The 19,947-nt window shown below is 26.1% G+C and overlaps 3 protein-coding genes across 6 annotated transcripts in view; 2 read left to right on the top strand and 1 right to left on the bottom strand.

Moving 5' to 3' along the window:
- The window catches only part of LOC126549035 (uncharacterized), a 166,593-nt gene extending 154,010 nt beyond the window's left edge, over positions 1 to 12,583 (top strand). For both annotated transcript variants that reach the window (XM_050197375.1, XM_050197374.1), the window contains exons 2-7: positions 8,297 to 8,416; positions 8,693 to 8,815; positions 9,380 to 9,527; positions 10,392 to 11,385; positions 11,919 to 12,084; positions 12,176 to 12,583. In XM_050197375.1, coding sequence (XP_050053332.1) covers positions 8,403 to 8,416; positions 8,693 to 8,815; positions 9,380 to 9,527; positions 10,392 to 11,385; positions 11,919 to 12,084; positions 12,176 to 12,341 — 1,611 coding nt within the window. In that variant the 5' untranslated portion in view covers positions 8,297 to 8,402 and the 3' untranslated portion in view covers positions 12,342 to 12,583. The remainder of the gene's footprint in view (positions 1 to 8,296; positions 8,417 to 8,692; positions 8,816 to 9,379; positions 9,528 to 10,391; positions 11,386 to 11,918; positions 12,085 to 12,175) is intronic.
- On the bottom strand, positions 527 to 7,317 carry LOC114120270 (E3 ubiquitin-protein ligase CHIP). 3 transcript variants are annotated; one of them, XM_027982136.2, is made up of 9 exons: positions 6,770 to 7,317; positions 6,220 to 6,383; positions 5,928 to 6,126; positions 5,710 to 5,837; positions 5,521 to 5,646; positions 5,409 to 5,465; positions 5,228 to 5,344; positions 3,622 to 3,732; positions 527 to 710 (listed from the first exon to the last, which is right to left on the bottom strand). In XM_027982136.2, exons 2-9 carry the CDS (start codon positions 6,349 to 6,351, stop codon positions 702 to 704), a joined length of 879 nt encoding a protein of 292 aa, XP_027837937.1. In that variant the 5' UTR covers positions 6,352 to 6,383; positions 6,770 to 7,317; the 3' UTR covers positions 527 to 701. The 3 variants fall into 3 exon arrangements, with proteins under 3 accessions (XP_027837937.1, XP_027837936.1, XP_050053343.1); XM_027982135.2 differs by lacking the exon at positions 527 to 710 and having other exon boundaries at positions 2,013 to 3,732; XM_050197386.1 differs by lacking the exons at positions 527 to 710; positions 6,770 to 7,317 and adding an exon at positions 6,453 to 6,602 and having other exon boundaries at positions 2,013 to 3,732.
- Positions 12,584 to 14,259: 1,676 nt separating the features above from the next.
- LOC114121570 (nuclear pore complex protein Nup85) lies at positions 14,260 to 19,135 on the top strand. Its single transcript, XM_050197370.1, has 11 exons — positions 14,260 to 14,549; positions 14,741 to 15,036; positions 15,383 to 15,528; positions 15,690 to 15,961; positions 16,311 to 16,433; positions 16,506 to 16,724; positions 17,685 to 17,797; positions 17,864 to 18,078; positions 18,188 to 18,406; positions 18,541 to 18,640; positions 18,718 to 19,135. Exons 1-11 carry the CDS (start codon positions 14,520 to 14,522, stop codon positions 18,947 to 18,949), a joined length of 1,965 nt encoding a protein of 654 aa, XP_050053327.1. The 5' UTR covers positions 14,260 to 14,519; the 3' UTR covers positions 18,950 to 19,135.
- The last annotated feature ends 812 nt before the right edge of the window (positions 19,136 to 19,947 follow it).

Raw genomic sequence — 19,947 nt, 5'->3', positions numbered from 1 at the left:
CACACTACTCAAGGAACTAAAATAGGAACTAGCCACTAGGAAGTCATTCGTATTTGAATTTCATTCGGAACCGCATAAAAGCCGTAAAGCATTTGCAAAAAATTATCCTGTTTGAAATACACGCCGTATTGCTACAATTGTGTTTTTATTTTTATTGAATCCTATTGCTTTGGAATCGTAATCCTTTAAATATATATCACATCGTAAAATAAATGGGAAAGTAGGAATCTCTCTTGTTACATAATGCCTAAATGTCGGGCGTAGATACCTCACCATTTATTGAATCATTGTGATCAGTTATTAAATGATGACTGTTAATTGTTATAACTTATAGCGGATGTGTTAAATTTAAATTCAATAATACATTCATTGCTTATTAATCTATAATATAAACGATTTTGTAGAGTGATATAATAACGATTTGACAGCCTACAATCTATACTATACCACTTATATAAAGATAACCATAGGGGAAACTTGACAATTTTATAAGGACAGGCCAAGACGCCAAGTAATAAATATAAAATATAACTAACACGATTTATTTTTAAATGCAACTTACATTATAATTTTTAATTTCCATAACATAGTTATTCTAATCTTCAATTTCGGTTTCATTATTTGATGGTTTATTAATTTCACGGATTACGATCAATTTCGCCCATTTCATCATACATCAGTTTTTTCAGGCATAAGTTTCTCTAAAACGCCTAATAATAGAAAAATAATTTTATTTTTATGATTTTAATTTTATTTATTTAATATAGTTATTAAAATAACTTTTTTACCTATCTAATATTAAATTTATTACAAAATCAGTGTTCATAATTTCATATCCATTTCCTCAATGGTAGTTAAAACTATAGGTATATAAAAAATAAATTTCTTACCAACTAAAATTGTGTACTTGTCTCAACACAAATGTGGAAAATATATTTATATGTTGTGTATCATACTCTCATCCATCTTAAAGATGGATACTCAAAAGCCAAAACTATGAACTATTATGTACTTATTCATGGGTGTCACCAGACATTTTTTAGGGGGGGGGGGCAAAATTTTTTTTTATCTGAATACATAGGTAGACCTATTTTTAGAAGCTTATTTTTTATTGGGAAATTTACCAATTGTTGTGGAAATAATATTATTCTAGGAGGGACAAGTGCCCCGTCTTGCCCCTCCTTGGGGACACCTATGTACTTATTATGTCCATAAATCTGGAGTTTTGTGCATAGTGCAGTGCAAGTCATTTGGTAGAAGGCCATTTGGTTGGTGATTTAGTAATTGATAAAATATGATTGAAATACTATGTAATTGAATCGTTTTATAGTAAAAAAAAATGTATCGTCAAATATTTTATTAATATAGTCAAAATGTTTTGTGGCCAAATGGGTATTTTGGTTGAAGAAAAGTATTAATCATTAGATACCAAATTGTTATATCTAATATTTTTATAATAGATATGGCCAGAAGTACAATCTTACAATATAAGCTTAAAGGAAGTGCAACGACTCATAGCTGATTCAGGTTATGATTTAATAGAGTATTTAAGAGGAATAGCTCAAGATTTTAAATTTTAATTTCTTATACAGTTATACTAATACTAATTATTTTAATATTTTACAACATTTATTTTTTACTTAATAATAATTAGGTTAATTTTTTTTAAAACAAAATTTATTTATTTGTATGGTTTTTTAAAATATTTATTATTATATTATTTTATGTTCAAAATGTATGTTTTCTACTACAATACATTTCGATCACTTAAATTTTCAATAAAATACATGTTTGAATGTATGACTTTTTGAACACTAGACTTTCGGCCTCTACATTTTTGACCAGACCAGAATCATTGTATAATTATGGAAAGAACACTTACATTTTTAGAGAAACTAAGATTAAATTTTTTAGGACACACTTTGGTCTATTTTTTTTTTTGATGCATGGCCTTCTAAAAACGATATACATTTCACTGATAGTATGATAGGTACTATACAAAAAATTGAAAATTTAACATGTTTAAAGCTGTTTATATTTATAACACAATATATGTTCAAAGTTTCAAAATATCAATACACATAATATAAGATTAACTTTTAAGTTAATAAAAAATAAAGGTAAATGAATGTTTTAAACACATTTCATATTATCACAATAGTTTTTAATCCATGCTCTTGATTAAACCTATAGATAATATGCACGACCAAAGTAACATATTAACCAATACTATATATGCACAAGTAATAAACTAAAATAATAATAATAAAAAAAAATCACATTTTAAACTAGAAGGTACAATAAAAAATGTAAGAAGTAAGACCTTTGGAAAATTTAACATACAGTTTGCTCGTGATATTGATAAGTAGATACATAGATATTATATTAAAACATAACATAAAATATTAAAATTAAGTAGTTTACTAAATACAGTGGATTTCGCCTAATGTGGGCACCGGTTAATTTGGGCGAAATTAAACTAATATTAAAAAAAAACTGCATAATATGGGCACTCAATTCGGTCTATGTAGGCAATTTTAGTTTTATCATAGAGTTAGAATTTACACATAATATGTATTAAAAAAACGACCAATATAATTAGGTTTTGTCAGATCTATGAGATAGTGTTTATCAAAAGTAATATAACTGTTTAAACCTTAATGTTTTATTCGCCTTCCACCTCAAAATAGTAATTTTATTTTGTATGTTATATTTTGTTTTATTTATGTAGTAATTTTAAATTGTTTTAAATCTATGGTTCACATGTGCAAAATAAAAACTTTAATTGATGTTAAAAAATTTTTGTTCTTGAATTAATTTCGATTTTTATGGACAACTGCAAACAAGGCTAGTCCCAACGTGTCTACATTAAGCGGAATCCACTGTAGTAAACGAGAAGAGTACAAATTTACTTACAATTAAAATATATTAATAAAATAAAGTAATAATATGAATACATAGATTGAATATTATACAGTCAAACAAAAAATATATTAATCGTACATATTTTAATTTTAAAATACTGACTTAAAAAAAAAAAAAAAAATTCTGTAAAAATATAAATCAATTCAAATTGTTATGCCTAATCTAAAAATTGATAGGTATTTTAAAATATTAATTTTAACACATGAAACATACATTTTATTAGCTGTTACTTTTGTATCATGATACAATAATAAAGTAGATATAAACCACATCCAGATTTAAAACTTTTAACTTATTGTTATTCGAAAAAAGATTTTAAATGGAAATAGTACCATTTCTTGATAAGTCCTTATATAATTGATGTCCATATTACACAATTGAATTTAATACTTGACAAATGTTTTATTTTACACACAAAAAATTAAAATATGGTATTATAATTTTAATAAATGTGCATTAATTATTTAAAATATAATACCGTATTATTATTTATAAATTGTTACAAATAAGTAGAACAATCAATTTTTTTTTTTATGTTTTGAAATATAAGAGAATAATAATAACCACAAATAGTATATATATTTTAATACAGGAAATTACTATTGATAACTATTTGAAAGATTAAGAAGTTATTAAGATTAAGTATTTAATAAAAATGTTAATAAGCTTAAACTACAAAGTACAATAATAATTTACCCATTCATTTTCCATTACAAATGCTTCAACTGCTTCTTTTAAAGCCAAATTTGGAATGAGTTGATCAACAGTTAAATGCTGGCGTGAAACTGGATCAAAATGTCCAACTTTCTGGTAATGATAAAATTTAAAACATTTTTATTTATTAGTTAATTAATTAAATATAAAGAAAAAGTGTAACTCATTAGTCATAATGTTAAATTGTTCAATGATTTTTAAAATAATATGCTGCATATAATAATTAATTAAAATTATAAATATTGTGTTAATAATATCAATACAATATACAAAGTATTATATCACTAAAACTAATTTATTTTTATCTAGGTAATAGATTATTATTACATTACTTGTTAAATAAAAACTTATATACTACAGATGTACTATTGTGATTTTGATCATGAGGATTGATGAGAAAATATGTCTCTAAATATAGTGGGATGATAATTCTCAAATTTGTTTAGTTCACTACATCTTTCATATTAGCCTATATTTGAAATAACAAGACTCTACTGTACTTCTTTTAAATATATACATAATATATTATTGTATGTAATATAATAATTATTTCTTTGTATAATCAAAAATTAATCATAATAATAATATTTTGTATTATAATTGTATTTATTTATTACATCTATTAGGGCTGTTGGTGCTAATGCTACATACCAGATTTAAAAAAATAAATACAATTGATAATTTGACAGAGTTTTTGATTTGTATGTGAAGATTTAATAGTCAAATAATGGTTTATGCCCGTTTAAATTTCTAGTAACTGTTTGTCTAATAGTTTTTTAGTTATGTTTATATTTAGTGTGGAATAAGAATGTACTTGGTCAGCAGGCAGTAATTCAGTTCTATCCTGTAACTTTCCATAATTGAGAATATTTTTATTCTGTCGAGTTTACATTTACAATTGTTACAAGCTATTCACTTTTTTAAAATAGTCACTACTCATAAAGTCATAACCTACCAAACCTTAACCACCCTATGGTAACTAATTTATATAAGTTATATAAGTTATTATTATTTACACAACACAATATATAATGTTTGGAACCTTGGAAAATATATTAAGAGTGGCGCTTTTGAAACGTTCATAAATTAAATTAAATAATTTTTTAAAATACACAAACTAAATGCAAAAAACAATATTTTTTGTATTGGTTTATGATATGTAATTAATGGTATTTTACCAGAGATATAAATAGATTTATACAATATAAACATCCAAATTGAAAAGAACTTTCCAGAGTTTAAAAAAACATATCATGAAAATGTTATTAATGTATGAATAAAAATAATGTATTAATTAAGTATAATTATTTAGTGAAATGGAAATTATTATCTATGTTGTGTAAGAATGTATAATTCATAAAAAGGACAATTTCAACAAAGGCAACATATTTATATATTTATATTCTTCTATAAATAATGTTTAAGATTATTTTGAAGCAAAACAAAAAAAAAAATCTTAATATTTTATAATCTTATCAGATCCATAATAAAAGTCAAACATCTCTTAAACAAGAGTTATGAAAAAGTTTTCTATAGAATGTATCAGTTCGTTATAGTAAACATATTTAATAAAATATTTTTTATTTACCATTAAGTGTTCTTCTAGATCTTTACGGTCATACGTTATACCACTTGGAGTGATGACAGGATCTCGCAAAATATCATAACTTATATTACCACACAAATAGTCTGGTACTTCACGTTTCTAATAAAAAAATGTTTAGTTAAATTAAATTATATTATATCACGCATAATATAAATTATATTACCTTCCGTCTGTCATCATTCTTGGAAAATATAGTATGCAGTTCAGCAGAATATCTTTCCTAAAATTGAAATGAAATATAACAAACACAATTTATTTAAAAAAGTCTAACTTACACTTTGGTTTTTAATTTCCATAACATCGTTATCGTAATCTTCCATTTCGTTTTCATCACCTGATGGTTTTTTAATTTCACTGACTTTACGAGCCAAATCATCATCCATTAGTTTTGTCAGGTATGACTAATTTAATAAAATATTATTAATTAATATTAAACAATACATTTGTAAGTTTATTTTATTCACCAAAAGTTCTATTTCTTGATTCTGTCTCACTTCTTCTTGTTTCTCCCATTTCAGTCTACGAGCTCTTCTAAGTTGACTTGTAATATCATCACCATAGTTGACTTTTTTTTCTTTTGCTAAATTATGTGCTAATAATAAACAGTATATAAGTTAATAAAAAAAATCCTAATTACTATCTACTAATAAAATTTGAAGTAATTAACACATATTTATTTTACCTCTTTGTAATTGTTTTATTGCTTCATCATAACTTCCCAACTCAATAAGCGCAATACCCAAAAAAAAACAACCCTTTATGAAACCGAAGTCCATTTCTAAAGCACGTCGACAATCTGTACATGCTTTGTCCCATTGTTTTAATTTTAAGAAACATAAAGCTCTATTTGTAAAGTATATGGGTATAACAGGGTTTTTAATCTATACAGGAAAAAATGTGTCGTAAGTATAATAGATATTAACAGACAACAATATTAATTGACAGAAAATTGATTAAGTATTGATTTTACTTACAATCGCTTTATTGTAACATTCAATGGCTTTTTCATACTGTTTGTAACTGAATAAGCGATTACCTTCTTCCTTGAGATCCTTATCAGTTGGGTTGTTAGTATTATGTTTGCTAGACGTATTGAATTTAAACATCTTGTAAAGGAATGTGGATAAGACAATAACAACTGAAAATAATAATAGTTATTATTACATAAGTAGCTAATGTGTTAGCATAGTTAATAGATTGATCTTACAAGATTTAATATTAAAACACCTCACTAACAGGTATAATGTTCAAATAAATGTGCAGTTAACATATTTTAATGATTGTGTTACTAATAAATTGTTTAACTTGGAACATATGTGAGTATGGTTATAATAACTAGCAATACAAACAATGAGAAATTCGTACGTACACATGTAATGAAACTAACATTTACATCATATTTTAAATGACAAAATATTAATTAAGTATCACCATAGATCAAATACCTATGTGTATATTTGATCTTTGGTATAACAAATCAACCAATCTAAATTTTAAAGATGTGTAGGATTCTGGGTTACTTACATGATGTTCAAGCAATAAGTAGATTCCGTTGATGGTTTAATAATGATCTAATTCGGCGATAAAACGTCAGAAGACTAATAACATTGTGAAAACTATTTTAATTTCTTTGAATCAAATAAAAGAATAAATCATGTCTATTTGACATTAAGAAGCCTAGATATTTTATAAATGTACTGATTCTTTAGAATAGAGAATTGTATATTATTATCTATTCACTTGCACCGCAATTTATTATGATTATATAAAAACAATAAAATATTAAGAACTAAAATACTAAATAATAAATTAAATAGTAATCAGTAAATGATAGTTGATTAGTTGATATTATGTACAATAGTTATGTATGTTATGTGGTTATGCTATCACCCGTGGACTAGAGCTGCTGCTCGTAGGCCTAGAACAATCGTACAATAATTTTACCATTACTATTGCTATCACGACTACTATAATATTGTACCTTCTAAAAAATAAAGTCGTATCGGTACTTGTATCAAATACTATAGATATCTATATATAGTATTTGCTTGTATAATAGTATGAGTAAGTTGTATCACAGAATTTAACAATACAGTATATTACACAGGTTGACTAGACTTGACCCTTTTGACTGGGGTTGGTAGGAATATGTCGATTTCAATTTAGGTAACGCAACGCTATCTGTGTTTAAAAACTAATATTAGGTACTCAATTTTTTTCGAAATTTTATTAATTTTAATATAAACAAGTTTAGATTGATTTTGATTTTGTCTTACAACTTACATTAAGATCACTGAACAGTAAACTTTATACACGGGACGCACATTTTTTGTTTGTGTGTAATGTATGCATTGTAAATTCTGAAATCTACGAGTATATTGTATAGATCGTAATATATGGATGTATTAAAATATTTAATTCCCAGACTGTGATTTAGAATGATGTAGAATGATCAAAAGACACGGAAGTCTTCCACCTATAATTGACTATCAACAAATAATTAATTAGATCATAAAAGTTATTACACTTACTATAATGTAATATATAATATATAGTATTGTATTCGACCTCTTATGTCCTGAGAAATTCAATATTTTGTGAATGATTTGTGATCTACTTAATTCAAAATAGTTGTACAGGTCACACGATAATAATATAGATACTAACTTAAGTCTAATAATTACTATGGAAACTAAATTAAACATATTTGAAGTATATTATAAATTATCTTTATGTATTTATTAAAATAACCCATGTAGTATGATAGGTAGTTGTTACTAGAGAGTCTCTAGACTTCTCTGAGTTCTAAAAAATTCTAAAATTCTAAATAGAAATCTGTGTTCTGGTACGATTTATATTATTAATATTATTAATATTATAGTCGTGGTTCTGTTGTTCTCACGAATTAAGATATATCTTAATATATATCTTAATTATATATCTTAATTCGTGGTTGTTCTATATTGATTGATAATATTAATCACATCTCACAAGACAGATAATTTCTTATCTACAATCGTGTCACACAACATGTTTTTATTATTATAATGCCAATTATTATTATTTTTAAATTAAACAGCTCAAAAGTAAAATTTCAACTACCGAATTGTGTCATAATAGCAGTACATGTGAGATATAAACTTCAATTTTCACCACAATGGATACTGACAAGTAAATTAAAACTACTCAATGTACTTAAATGTAGTTTACGAAACTAATTAAAATATGAAAGATTTCATATGACTGGACATCACATCACTTCATCCAGTTTTTTTTTATTGTAATCCCACACCAAATTTACTGATTATTTTTAATTTTATTAATTGTAAATGTTTTTATTTATTATTATTTTTTTTTTTTTTTAAGAAGAATTCATTTAGGTATTCTACAACTTTGTGTTAAGTTAAAATATCATATTTAATTTATTATTATTTCTTATTTTAATAGTCTATCAATTGAGTCACAACACAAACTGATTGGTGAAAGCAGCTTAAAGTGTAATGTGGATGATGTCAATCAACTTCTATCTATAAAAAAACGTTTATTAGAACAACCACGTATTGAAAAAAGGTACCTTTAAACAAAATTTAAATGCAGTAGTATTTATTATTCCCACTTGTTGGGAATGAAGGGGGGGGGTTGGATTATTAAATAATAAATAGAAATAAATATAATATATTTGTTTCATCAGCAATGTAAATGTTATTTCTTATAAATCCTGTTCTAGTATCATATTTAATAATATTTCTTAAAATTTACTGAAATTTAAGAATTACATGATAATATTTCTCTTCCATTAAAATTTAGCTAATGATGACTTATTTTTAATAGTTGTCTAAATATTTAATGTTAACTTACCTAATATTGAACAATTTGGTAACAACGTTATCAATTATAGTTATATTTTAAATTTATGGATATTAAGTGCTTGTATATAATGTATATAATAACATGTCCATAATGAAGAACGTTAAAGCCCCATATCTCACTGGATCTGTACCTGAATACTAATATACTTTAAATTATTTTATGTAATGTAATGATATTTATTAATTATATATAATATAATTGTATTTATGTGACAAATTATTAATTTATGCAGTCATGGTGTTAATATTTTATGTTTTTGTATAGTGCGTCATTAGCTGAAGCTGAATGGGATGAAGATTTGAAATTAGCAAAACTAACAAAAGTTACAAAAAATCTTACCAAAAATTTTTCACATTCTTTTAATAAGTCATTGTATTTATACCCAGAAGAATGTTTGTGTTTGCTAGAAATGGTAATTGTTTATTTTAAGTTTAATAAATAATTAATTTTTTAATTAAAATATTCATAATTTAAATTAATTGATGTTATATTACTATATCTCATTTTTGGTATTTTTTTAAATAATTTTATTTAAATTTACTATTTTGCAATAATAAACTATTTTATTAAATATTAATAAACTAATAATCAAAACACATATAATGGTTCGCAACAAAAGTGCTATTTTTAGTTTTGCCAAGGAAAGTGTATAAACTATCGACTATATAATTATTCTTCTAATTATAAATTTGAGATGGTTTTTTACCTTGTTTTTTATTTTTAATAATATAAAATAAGTCAACTATACAAACTTAAAAGTATCTAAATTGAAAATACATACTTAACTCATCTGACTAAAATATTTCTCTTAACTTGAGTGAACTATTTCGCTAACGTTAAAATATTTTCAAGGTAAATTGGATTTACTTAATTATCACTACATTGTATTCCTGTTAAATAATTTATATTATAATTTAGAATAATTTAGTTTTGTACTTAAGTTTGGGATTAAATAATTGTTTTGATTTTATAATTTATGACTAGTAAAAAATATTTTCTTAATAATATACTCTAATCATTTTAAGATAAAACCTTGTCGGTGATCTATTTTTGTCAGACAACTTCCATTTTGTTATTTCTATTGAATCAACTATTCAACTATCTGTATGTTTAATTTTTTTAATAAAGCCATGCTGGTAGGTATAAATTAACTTCTTAGGTTTCCTCTTAACATGAATGTAGTAGTTCATAATGTAAAGTTAAAATAATAATTATATTGATACTAACAATAATTTCACTGTGTTGCTGTGTATTACATTTAGCCTTTTTTTTTCAGAAATGTTTGGTACTAAAATGGAATGAAAGAAAACTGTCAATTAAAAATGCATTTTCCTTATTATTGGCTGCAGGAACTGGTTGTACATTTGAACAATGTAGAACATATGGTTATTTGGTTAAATTAGGATTTCGGGTATTTAAGCATAACAACAAATTAATAAACAATACGCACGATTCTAAAGATATATCAAAACTTCCAGATGTGTCAACTAATAGAAAAAAACGTAATGCAAATTACAGATCTACACAGACTGAAAATATTCCTAAATTTTTCAAAAAAATTACTTCTCCTAAACTCAAAACTTATTTTGAGCTAATCTATACTCCTCAATCACACTATTTGCCACAAAACTTACAACCTGTTTATGATGTTTACTCATACGAGCTGGCTGTAATTTCTGGCAGTATAAATATTATAGATCGTAGGTATTTTGAAGAACAAATAGGTTTAGAAAATGTTGAAACAGAAAGCATAGTATATGAATCAAAACCTATTGGAATGTACCCTGTGTATGAAAAAAACATTCCTCAAACCATAAAGTTAAATGATGAAAATATTTATGAGCCTAGTGTAAAAAAATTAAAACTCACAGAAATTAAAAATGTCCAATCACTTAATACTCTGAATGTGTCAGCTACTATTAATAATGATAACTACTCAAGTGCATTGCGCACTACAGAAAATATAACAACCATTCAAGATTGTGAAGATTCAAAAAATAATAAAATTATGGACACTAATGTGCCAGTTACTTTGAGTACTGAAAGTAACTTAACTCTGTCAAATAATATTATTAGTTCTACTAATAGATTGCTTGATAATAAAAACAAAGAAGAAAATAAAAATATGTTTGATGAATTTTCGACAGCAACACAAAATCTTAATTCGAGTAGAGAAGAAAAAAATGAATCTGACTGCGAGCTACCAAAATTTACACTATCTGATACTATCCCTGAAGAAGAACTGCTTAATAAACATTTGAATATACCAAGTAATACTATTTAATTATTAAATCAATAATATTATTTTAATATTTTTAGTAAGTGTTGAAATATTAAGAGAGCATAATACTCGTGTTTTCTTCGACTTGTTAATATACCATATAACAAGTTGTAATATTAATTTTTTGTTCAATTTAACATTATTGCATATTGACTTATAATCAAATTTTAATTTTAATATATTATCTGTGTTCTCTCATCAGTTATTTTATTTTAATTTAAAGCAATTTATTACTATGTCAATTATTAAAATTTAAATATGTTTATAACTTGCTTTAAAATTTAAATTACAAAAAATTACAAAAACAACTAACGAGAGAATATCTTTAAATTCAATCAGAGGTAAATTTACTGTTGTATTGTATGTTTTAAGGACATAAAACACGTATAGGCGTTATGAATTATTGATTATCGCCCTTTTAACTCTAAGAAAATTGTTAATATTTAAGTATTATTATAAGGTACTATACTACTTTGTAAGTATTTTATATTATTTTAAAATATGTCTTTTCCTTTAATTTAGCTCACATTAGGCAGAAACTTTTGGCCATAAAACCATCAACTTGTCATAAAGAATCTATAAAAAATGCTAATAACAAGTACTGTGTGCATTATGATGTTTACTATCCAGACAATGATGTTCCAAAGACATCAAGACCTGCACCAGACTTTAGAGTTATTGTTTTTGAGTATGCTATTATAATATTGTTAAATAATTAACATTTTATGTTTTTAACAGTATTTTTTATTAATGGTTATATTTATAATATTGTATTTTAGAGATGACTTAGAACATTTTCCAAATATATACGAGATCAATACTTCAAATCCTCATGATAATGTACCTACATTATGGGCCATTGTAAATTCAAGTTCAGTTTCATTTTTCAGTGTAGATAGTATAATCTTGCCAAAGACTACAGATTGGGATAAAAAAGATGATTGATTTGAAATCAATTGTTCTATAATTTGTTTTATTGTGTCGCTGAACTTTGTTAATTGTGAATAACACTATATTTTATTCATCAACTGTGTGACTGTACCATTTTTGGTATAAATGAGTCAATTATTTTATAGTTTTATACTGTGTATTTATGCTTATAATATACTCATTAGTATTTAAAACTAAAAAATATTTTATTATATATATTATAATAATATAACATGATATAAAATGTTGCAATAAAATTTGTTTGTGATAATTATTTTTATTTCCTAGTATAATTTCTGTTACCAGTATATGGTGTACATCCCACCGGAAATTGTTAAATAAAGACTATATTAAGAAAAATATTGAATATCTTTTTAAATAAATAAAATTATCAAACTACAAATGTTTATTATTAGACCTTTAACTAAACCATCAACATGATTTATGGCAATGTTTTGAATTAAAAAAAAAATAAAAAATTTTCATTATGAATTCAATATTAATATTATAGAAATAATCATTTAAATTTTTAATTAATATAATGTATATTTAGGTTTTTTTTTGTATTATTTTGGTTGTGTCATTGACAGATAGCGACAATTGCTATTATATAGGTAATCAATAAATCCCGTTCGGCAGCTGCGCTATCCAGGCTCATGCCTAACATAGGCGGATCGGCTCAGCGGAAGAGGAGGTTGCTCGCGTCTGTTGTGGAAAGCCAGTTGTCGTACGTCGCTCCCGTCTGGAGGATCCCTTCCGTTACAGAAGTCGCCAGAACTAGGGCGATCTTGATCCGTCCGCAGAGGACCGCCGCCACCTTGAGGTAATCCGGTCCTACCGCACCGTGTCGGACGAGGCCGCCCTGGTTTTGGCTTGCATGCCGCCCGTTGATCTGCTTGGACTGGAGAGACAGTTCATCGGTTCTCGACTTCGCGCCGCAACGGAGCCTGGCGAGCAACGGCCTTCCAAGGCGGTCGTGAAACGTGAGGCAAGAAAAACCACAATTGTCGCCTGGCAGGCAAGACGGCATGCCGCCCCGAAGGCGGCCTGGACGCGCCGCGTTATCCTTGACCTGGCAAGATGGCTAGGAAGGACTGTCCGCGGGTGCCTCTGACGTTCCACATGACACGGGCCACGGCTGCTTCGAACGGTACCTCCATCGTAAGAACATGGCCACCAGCTGCTGGCAGTGTTCGGACGAATCAGATACCGTCGAACACACTCTGTTCGAGTTCCCCCGTTGGGACGGCTTTCGTGAAGCCCTGAGCGCCAGGATTGGCCGCCGACCGAGCACTGGCGACGTTCCGGACATTATATTTGCGGACCAGCGTTCGAGCTCCTGCCGGCAGACGGTCACGGGAAGGATGCGATCCTGAGAGAAGCCGAAGAGCGGTTCAGGCTGTTCTATACGGCGTGGTGGAAAAATCCTCTCAGCCAAGGAAGAAGAAGAACGAGTGCGACAGGCCGCGAACCGACGGAATTGACCATAGTAAATCGTTATAAAAAAAATTTTTTTTTGTAGCCTAAGGCAATTAGGGAACACAGAGCTTCACCGTTTGTTGATTATATATAATATTATATTATATATAGTAAAATTTTGCTTGTAATAGCAACGAGTGGGGGACTGGCCCGCCGCTGTTAATTATTGTCGTGTGTTTTTGTGTTTTGACAATAAACGATGGTGGTTGAGGAGCTGAAGTACTGGCACCATAGTTCCTCCTCCAGTCCTCGATACCACAATAAATAAAAGATAATCAATAAATTGTCAAATAATATAAAACTTAATGAATTATTATACTGCATTTGGTTAGTGCCTATAAAATACATTGGTAGTTTGGTAGGTATGCACATTTGGTTAAAAAAAATGTTATTATTTGAATCATTTTCTCATTTTAACTTTATTTTTACCGTAGATCGAATCCACAAAATGTTAAAATCATATATTTTGGGGTGTTCGAATAAAACACTGTTGGCGGGAAAATGCCCTGGGATCATTATTGTCTAATCCATGACCAACACTGATAAGCCCACATTACTGCCGGACTGCCGCCGAAGAATAAGGCCGATAACGAATTTCATATTTTTAAAATTAGTATTTAGTTATTATATATATTTAAGATTTATTAGTTCTTAAACTCACAAAATTTCAGTTTATTAGTGATTCGTATCAGTGCAAAAATAAACACACTAAAAATGAGTAAAACTATAGTTTATGACACTTTGGTAAGTAGGATTTATATAATTGGATAGGTACTCAATACTCATGTATTATCCTGAATAACATCTTTGTTATTTGTTATAACAAATCTTGACTGGTAGAACATCAATTCAAGTTTTGTTTTTAATTAATTTCATTCATTTGATAGGCTTTTATCCTTTGTTCAGAATAATTGAAATGTTGTGTATTTTTACAGTCCATTCCTGATCCATCATTTATTGATGACGAAGTTAAGATGTTAGGTTCATGGTTTGGAATGAGTAATATTTGTGTATTTCCAACCAAAATGTCTACATTATCCGATAATAAAAATTCATCTGGTGATGATAAAACTGAAAGGAACATTATACATTTGAAACTTAAAACAATGCTATTCGATCCTAAAGTAAGACAATTGGTAAATGAGTCTAGTGGAGTGTTTCAAGAATTACAAACCAACGTGGATGACCCAACCAAGTCAACTGATGCGTTGTACTATAGTAGAAAATACAGGTGATTTGAACAAATCCTATTAACTTATTGAGTATTGCCAAATTAAACTTAATGTTTACAAATTAATTGTTGTTGCCAATAATGTACATTACTGAATAAACATCAAAATTAAATATTCCATATATTTGTTTAATTAAATTATTAATCAGATTATATTACTTAATGTCTGTATGATACATGGATAAATGTTATTAGTTAATTGGGAAAATATATTTAAGTAATTAAATTGTCACTGGTAACTTACTAAGAATTTAACTGTTTGAATTTATAGAACATTAAATTTAAAAATAATTTATTAATATAACTGTACGTTCATTTGTGATTTTTTTAACATTTATATATATAGGGCAATCTTATCAACTTGTATCTTAGCAATTGACCGTAGCAATCCAGACAAAACAAATGAGACATATAACCAATACAAAATGTTGTTGCACAATCTTCAACTCATATGGCATCTGTGCGAAGTACTTTACCTAGTGACCGTTCCTGGTAATATTACTAATACTTTTACTGTTTATCTTTGAATTCATAATATTTATTACTTACATTTGTTGTACAAGTGTTATACCTATAATACTTCTAACTGCACATTAATGTTATTGTAATATTTTTTATTTTAATGATAATTAATGTGATTTTTATTGTTTAAGGTGATACCATTTTGAATAATCTGTTAGATTGGATTAAAATGCATTATGAAAATGCTGAAAACCAAGCATCAGTGATTACAGAGAATAAAATTGCTTATTTAACTGATGAACATATAGAAGAAAAGTTTACTTTTTATTGGGATACAGTTATTGGACTAGTATTACAAGGAAACATAGATACCACCAGAATGTTATTGTCCAACCACTCTCAAAGTGACACTGAACCATTTATTCATGCTATAAAAATATTAAAGTCTATGCCCACCTATAGTGTAAGTTCTACATTTTTTTCAATCACATTAAATTCTAAAATAAATTTTTTTATTTGTTGAGTAGTTAATAAAGATTGCCATTTTATTATTTTTGTTATCGTTATATTTAGTAATTATAAAAAAATATTTTCAAACTTTACGTACAATAAAGTTAATTTATTTTTATAGTTAATTTGTTGGAATAATAATAATAAATAAGTATTTATTTGTTTTAATATTCATAATATTTTTGTATACTTGGTAATTTTTGAAGAATATATTTTGAAAAAAAAAATAAATAATATGCAATAATTTTGTATGCATTTTACAAACAAGTTCATGTATTAAACTATTAAGTATTAATTTTTAGATATATGGTGGTCTGCCAATAGCAGAATATACATCAAGATTCAAGGGCTGGCAATCAAGTGCAAAAGCCAAATTAGAATGTGGTGTTTTCTTATCAGATTCAAATCTCAACAATGTTATGAAGGTATTAAGTTCAATTTTATACATAATATTAATATGTTTATTATAATTTTAAATCCTTAAAATTAATTTTCAGATTATTTGTGGAGATCCAGATGCTATAAATTTGATTCGCAGTCACTGTTCAACATGGTTTCAATTTCTTGTAGCTCAATTAATATATACGGATCCAACTGTAAAAAAACATAGTTTAAGCTTATATGCTCATCGAAGTGTTTCTAAATATTATGAAGAATCAGAGTACAATCACATGGATACACTTGCTTTAGATTTGTTTGATGGAGATTTAGAAGGGGTATGAATTCAAATTACTTAGCTAATATGATTAATATTATTAATAAATAAAAATTATTTTAAGCATTTGCTAGAATTTATTTAGAAATTTTAAATTCTGCATAATATTGATATTTTTTATAAAATATGTGCTAAAGTTGAAGACTGAAGTGGAATGTGGAGCAAATCTTTACTAATCATCTAGTATACAGTAAAAGCAGAAAATGTTATATGAATGACTTAGTATGAAGTTTTAAGGCAATTTATTCTTTTCAATTTATTTAACATAAAGCAATTTAAACAATAAATTTAATTCATACTATATGTAAAATAAAATAGTATATATACAGCATTTTTTTGCTTTTTTGGATTATGATTGTTTTTTTTCAACTTTTTTGCAAGATGTGTTTCTTGAAGCCAGGAATTTATTGGCTTAACAATGTTAAATATATATTTTTTGGTCATCATTATGTTTTTGAATAGAAAGTTTAATTTTACCTTTATCTTTATGGTTGATTTCTGATATTGTGTTTCCAATACTTTTCTCTTAATGATTAGGAAAAATTAAGAAAAACTTGAAAATATTGGATGGATATTTACAAAACCAACATTTTATGGTAGAATTAAACACAATTTAAAAAAGCCATAGAATGATTAAAAAAAATTTTTTTTAGACTTTTAGTGTCGTGTTTAAATTGTTGAGTACCTACTTTTAAATGTTTCATAGGGACAGCGTTGTAGAAACAGAGATCCTAAATATATTAGTGGCTATTTAGTTTGCTTTTACTTTTTAAATTCATACATATTATGCATATTTGTAATTCTGATTAACAGATAACAAGGATGGTTAAAATTACAGTATAAAAAAATTACAAAACAAAAAAAAAAATAAAAATATTTTATGTGTATATAGTTTAATTAATTTCTAAAATGGTATATTCTAATTTTAATCATTAATCATTTTGTTTCTTTTTAATTACAGTTTGTTAAGAAATTAAAATCCTATCCTGATTCTGGATGGTCATCTACTCATTTGACTAATTTGTTACATCTGTGCGATAAAATTGAACCAGAGTTTGAAATGTCTGAAGCAGTGTAAGTTAAAAAATAACTCTATCTAAAAAAAAGAATTAATAATAAACCAGCTTTACACATTTTTAGGGAAAATAAAAATCCAAATGAACAATATCTTCTTGATTATGGGACATTTCTCATGACTCATCATTCATTATGGCAAGCTGGTGTCACTTACTTAGATTACTGCTCAGCGGGTAAAGGATATCTATCAGTGTTGTTGTCAAAGTTAGAAATAACATCAGATTTAAGAGTGTCAAAAATTTTACATTATGCTACTGCTAGGCGCCTGCATAATGTCGGTGAGTAAATAAATGTAAAATTATTTTAATTAATTAAAATGTATTGCATATCAATAAAATAAATAAGATGCACATCTCATTTATGAACTAAAAATATTGGTATCATTAGTTTCTAGTGTTTGCAAAGTGAAAGGAATGCTAAGCTTACAAAAGTCAAGAATTGGTGAAGCTTTGTGTTGGGCAATAAGAGGACAAGACAGCGCTTTTGCTACACATTTAGGTGATCTATATTTGAAAGAATATGTCAAATCCGGATGCTTCGCTAATCCAGATATATTGGACAATTTAGGATCAATTGTTGTCACTTGTGATCGTTTTATGTTTATTGGTAAATATTATTAATTGTATTTTCACTAGTTGAAGATAGCTTAATTGTCGACTTTGAATTATTTTCTACAATATTAAATAAATTTATAAATTATATTTTTGATATGTCTTATCTATTCTATATTTTTTTTTTAGGAAAGTATATACAATTTCTTAAACTCGCTTTAGATAAGAAACTCAACGAGGCTGCATTATTGTATATAGAACTTTTAAGATCTAATATTTGTCCAGAATAGTAAGGATTTATCTTGCATAATATTTACTTCCAATTGATATGATGCAAATGCTTTAATTACTGATAATTGTTTTTAGTTTTAGATTAACATTATTAATGGACGTTTTGATGTTTATCGACGACAGTAAAGAGTGTTACTTTAACATCACCGACATATCTCTCATAACTATGCGCTTGGATGATGCCATTATGGAAAGTAATGAAAATAATGAAACATCCGATCAATTTTTATTAAGTCAAGTGGAGAAAATTCGACAAGGTATTGTTCAATTACTGTCAATCAGTTTATTAAAAAAAAAGATTGTATAACGAAATATTCTTATATTTAGATTTATATGTGTGTATATATTATGTTTTTCAATTATAATAATGATGAAACAATTATTTCTTTTTTAAATAAAAATTCAAACATGCTATAATATATATAAGAACTGTGAAAATAAATCACAAACTTGTTTATTTAATTACCAAAATAAATAAATGTTTTCCATTTTATCATAGTACTGTTTTCAGTTTAAAATTATTAACTTTAGTTAATGGGTCTAAGATTTTCGGTCATATTGATAAGAAAATTACCACTAATGAGTTATTATAATAGTTTAAAAATAAATAATATTAATGTAATATGTATGCATAAAATATAGTATTTAGAATTATATCAGCTATAATTATATTTTATACTATCTATTTATGCATTATAAAATCAAAATAGTTCAATTTTACATTTTTATGCTGAAGTACAGCATTTTAAGTTTTTTATTTTTTATGTATAACTTGAATAATATTTTAACAATAAAATAAATTACAAATTTATATCAGTAATAACTATATTTTATAATAATAATAAATTATATTTAATTAATTTTTATTTAGATATTATACCCTTTTTTCTTTTTTTATGTATATACTTACAAGTGAAATTAGTTTCATACTTGTTCAATGTTTTACTATACAAGTGACTTAATACTTGTACCCACTACTCATACAGCACAAACATATTATGATTTTTTTTTCTTTTAGTAGTGCTCAACTAATATTTGCAATAATATAAATTCAACATAAACTAGCTTTAAATAATTATAAAAGTATCTAAATAATGGATTACATAAACACATTACAAATTTTAATATGTTATGATTATTTTTGATATCTATAATATATAAAATTATATTAATCTAGAATTTATACAATCTATCCATACTAAAAAAAAAAAAAATGTACAATAACTAATAAGCATTATTTAAGTGTAGTGGCTTGTGTGACTTGAGGGAGGAACCAACCAGTGAAGGCATTTTGGTCATTTATCT

This window comes from Aphis gossypii, chromosome 1, assembly GCF_020184175.1.
Source record: "Aphis gossypii isolate Hap1 chromosome 1, ASM2018417v2, whole genome shotgun sequence".
Classification (NCBI taxonomy): domain Eukaryota; kingdom Metazoa; phylum Arthropoda; class Insecta; order Hemiptera; family Aphididae; genus Aphis; species Aphis gossypii.
This window is presented reverse-complemented; position numbering and strand designations above follow the sequence as displayed.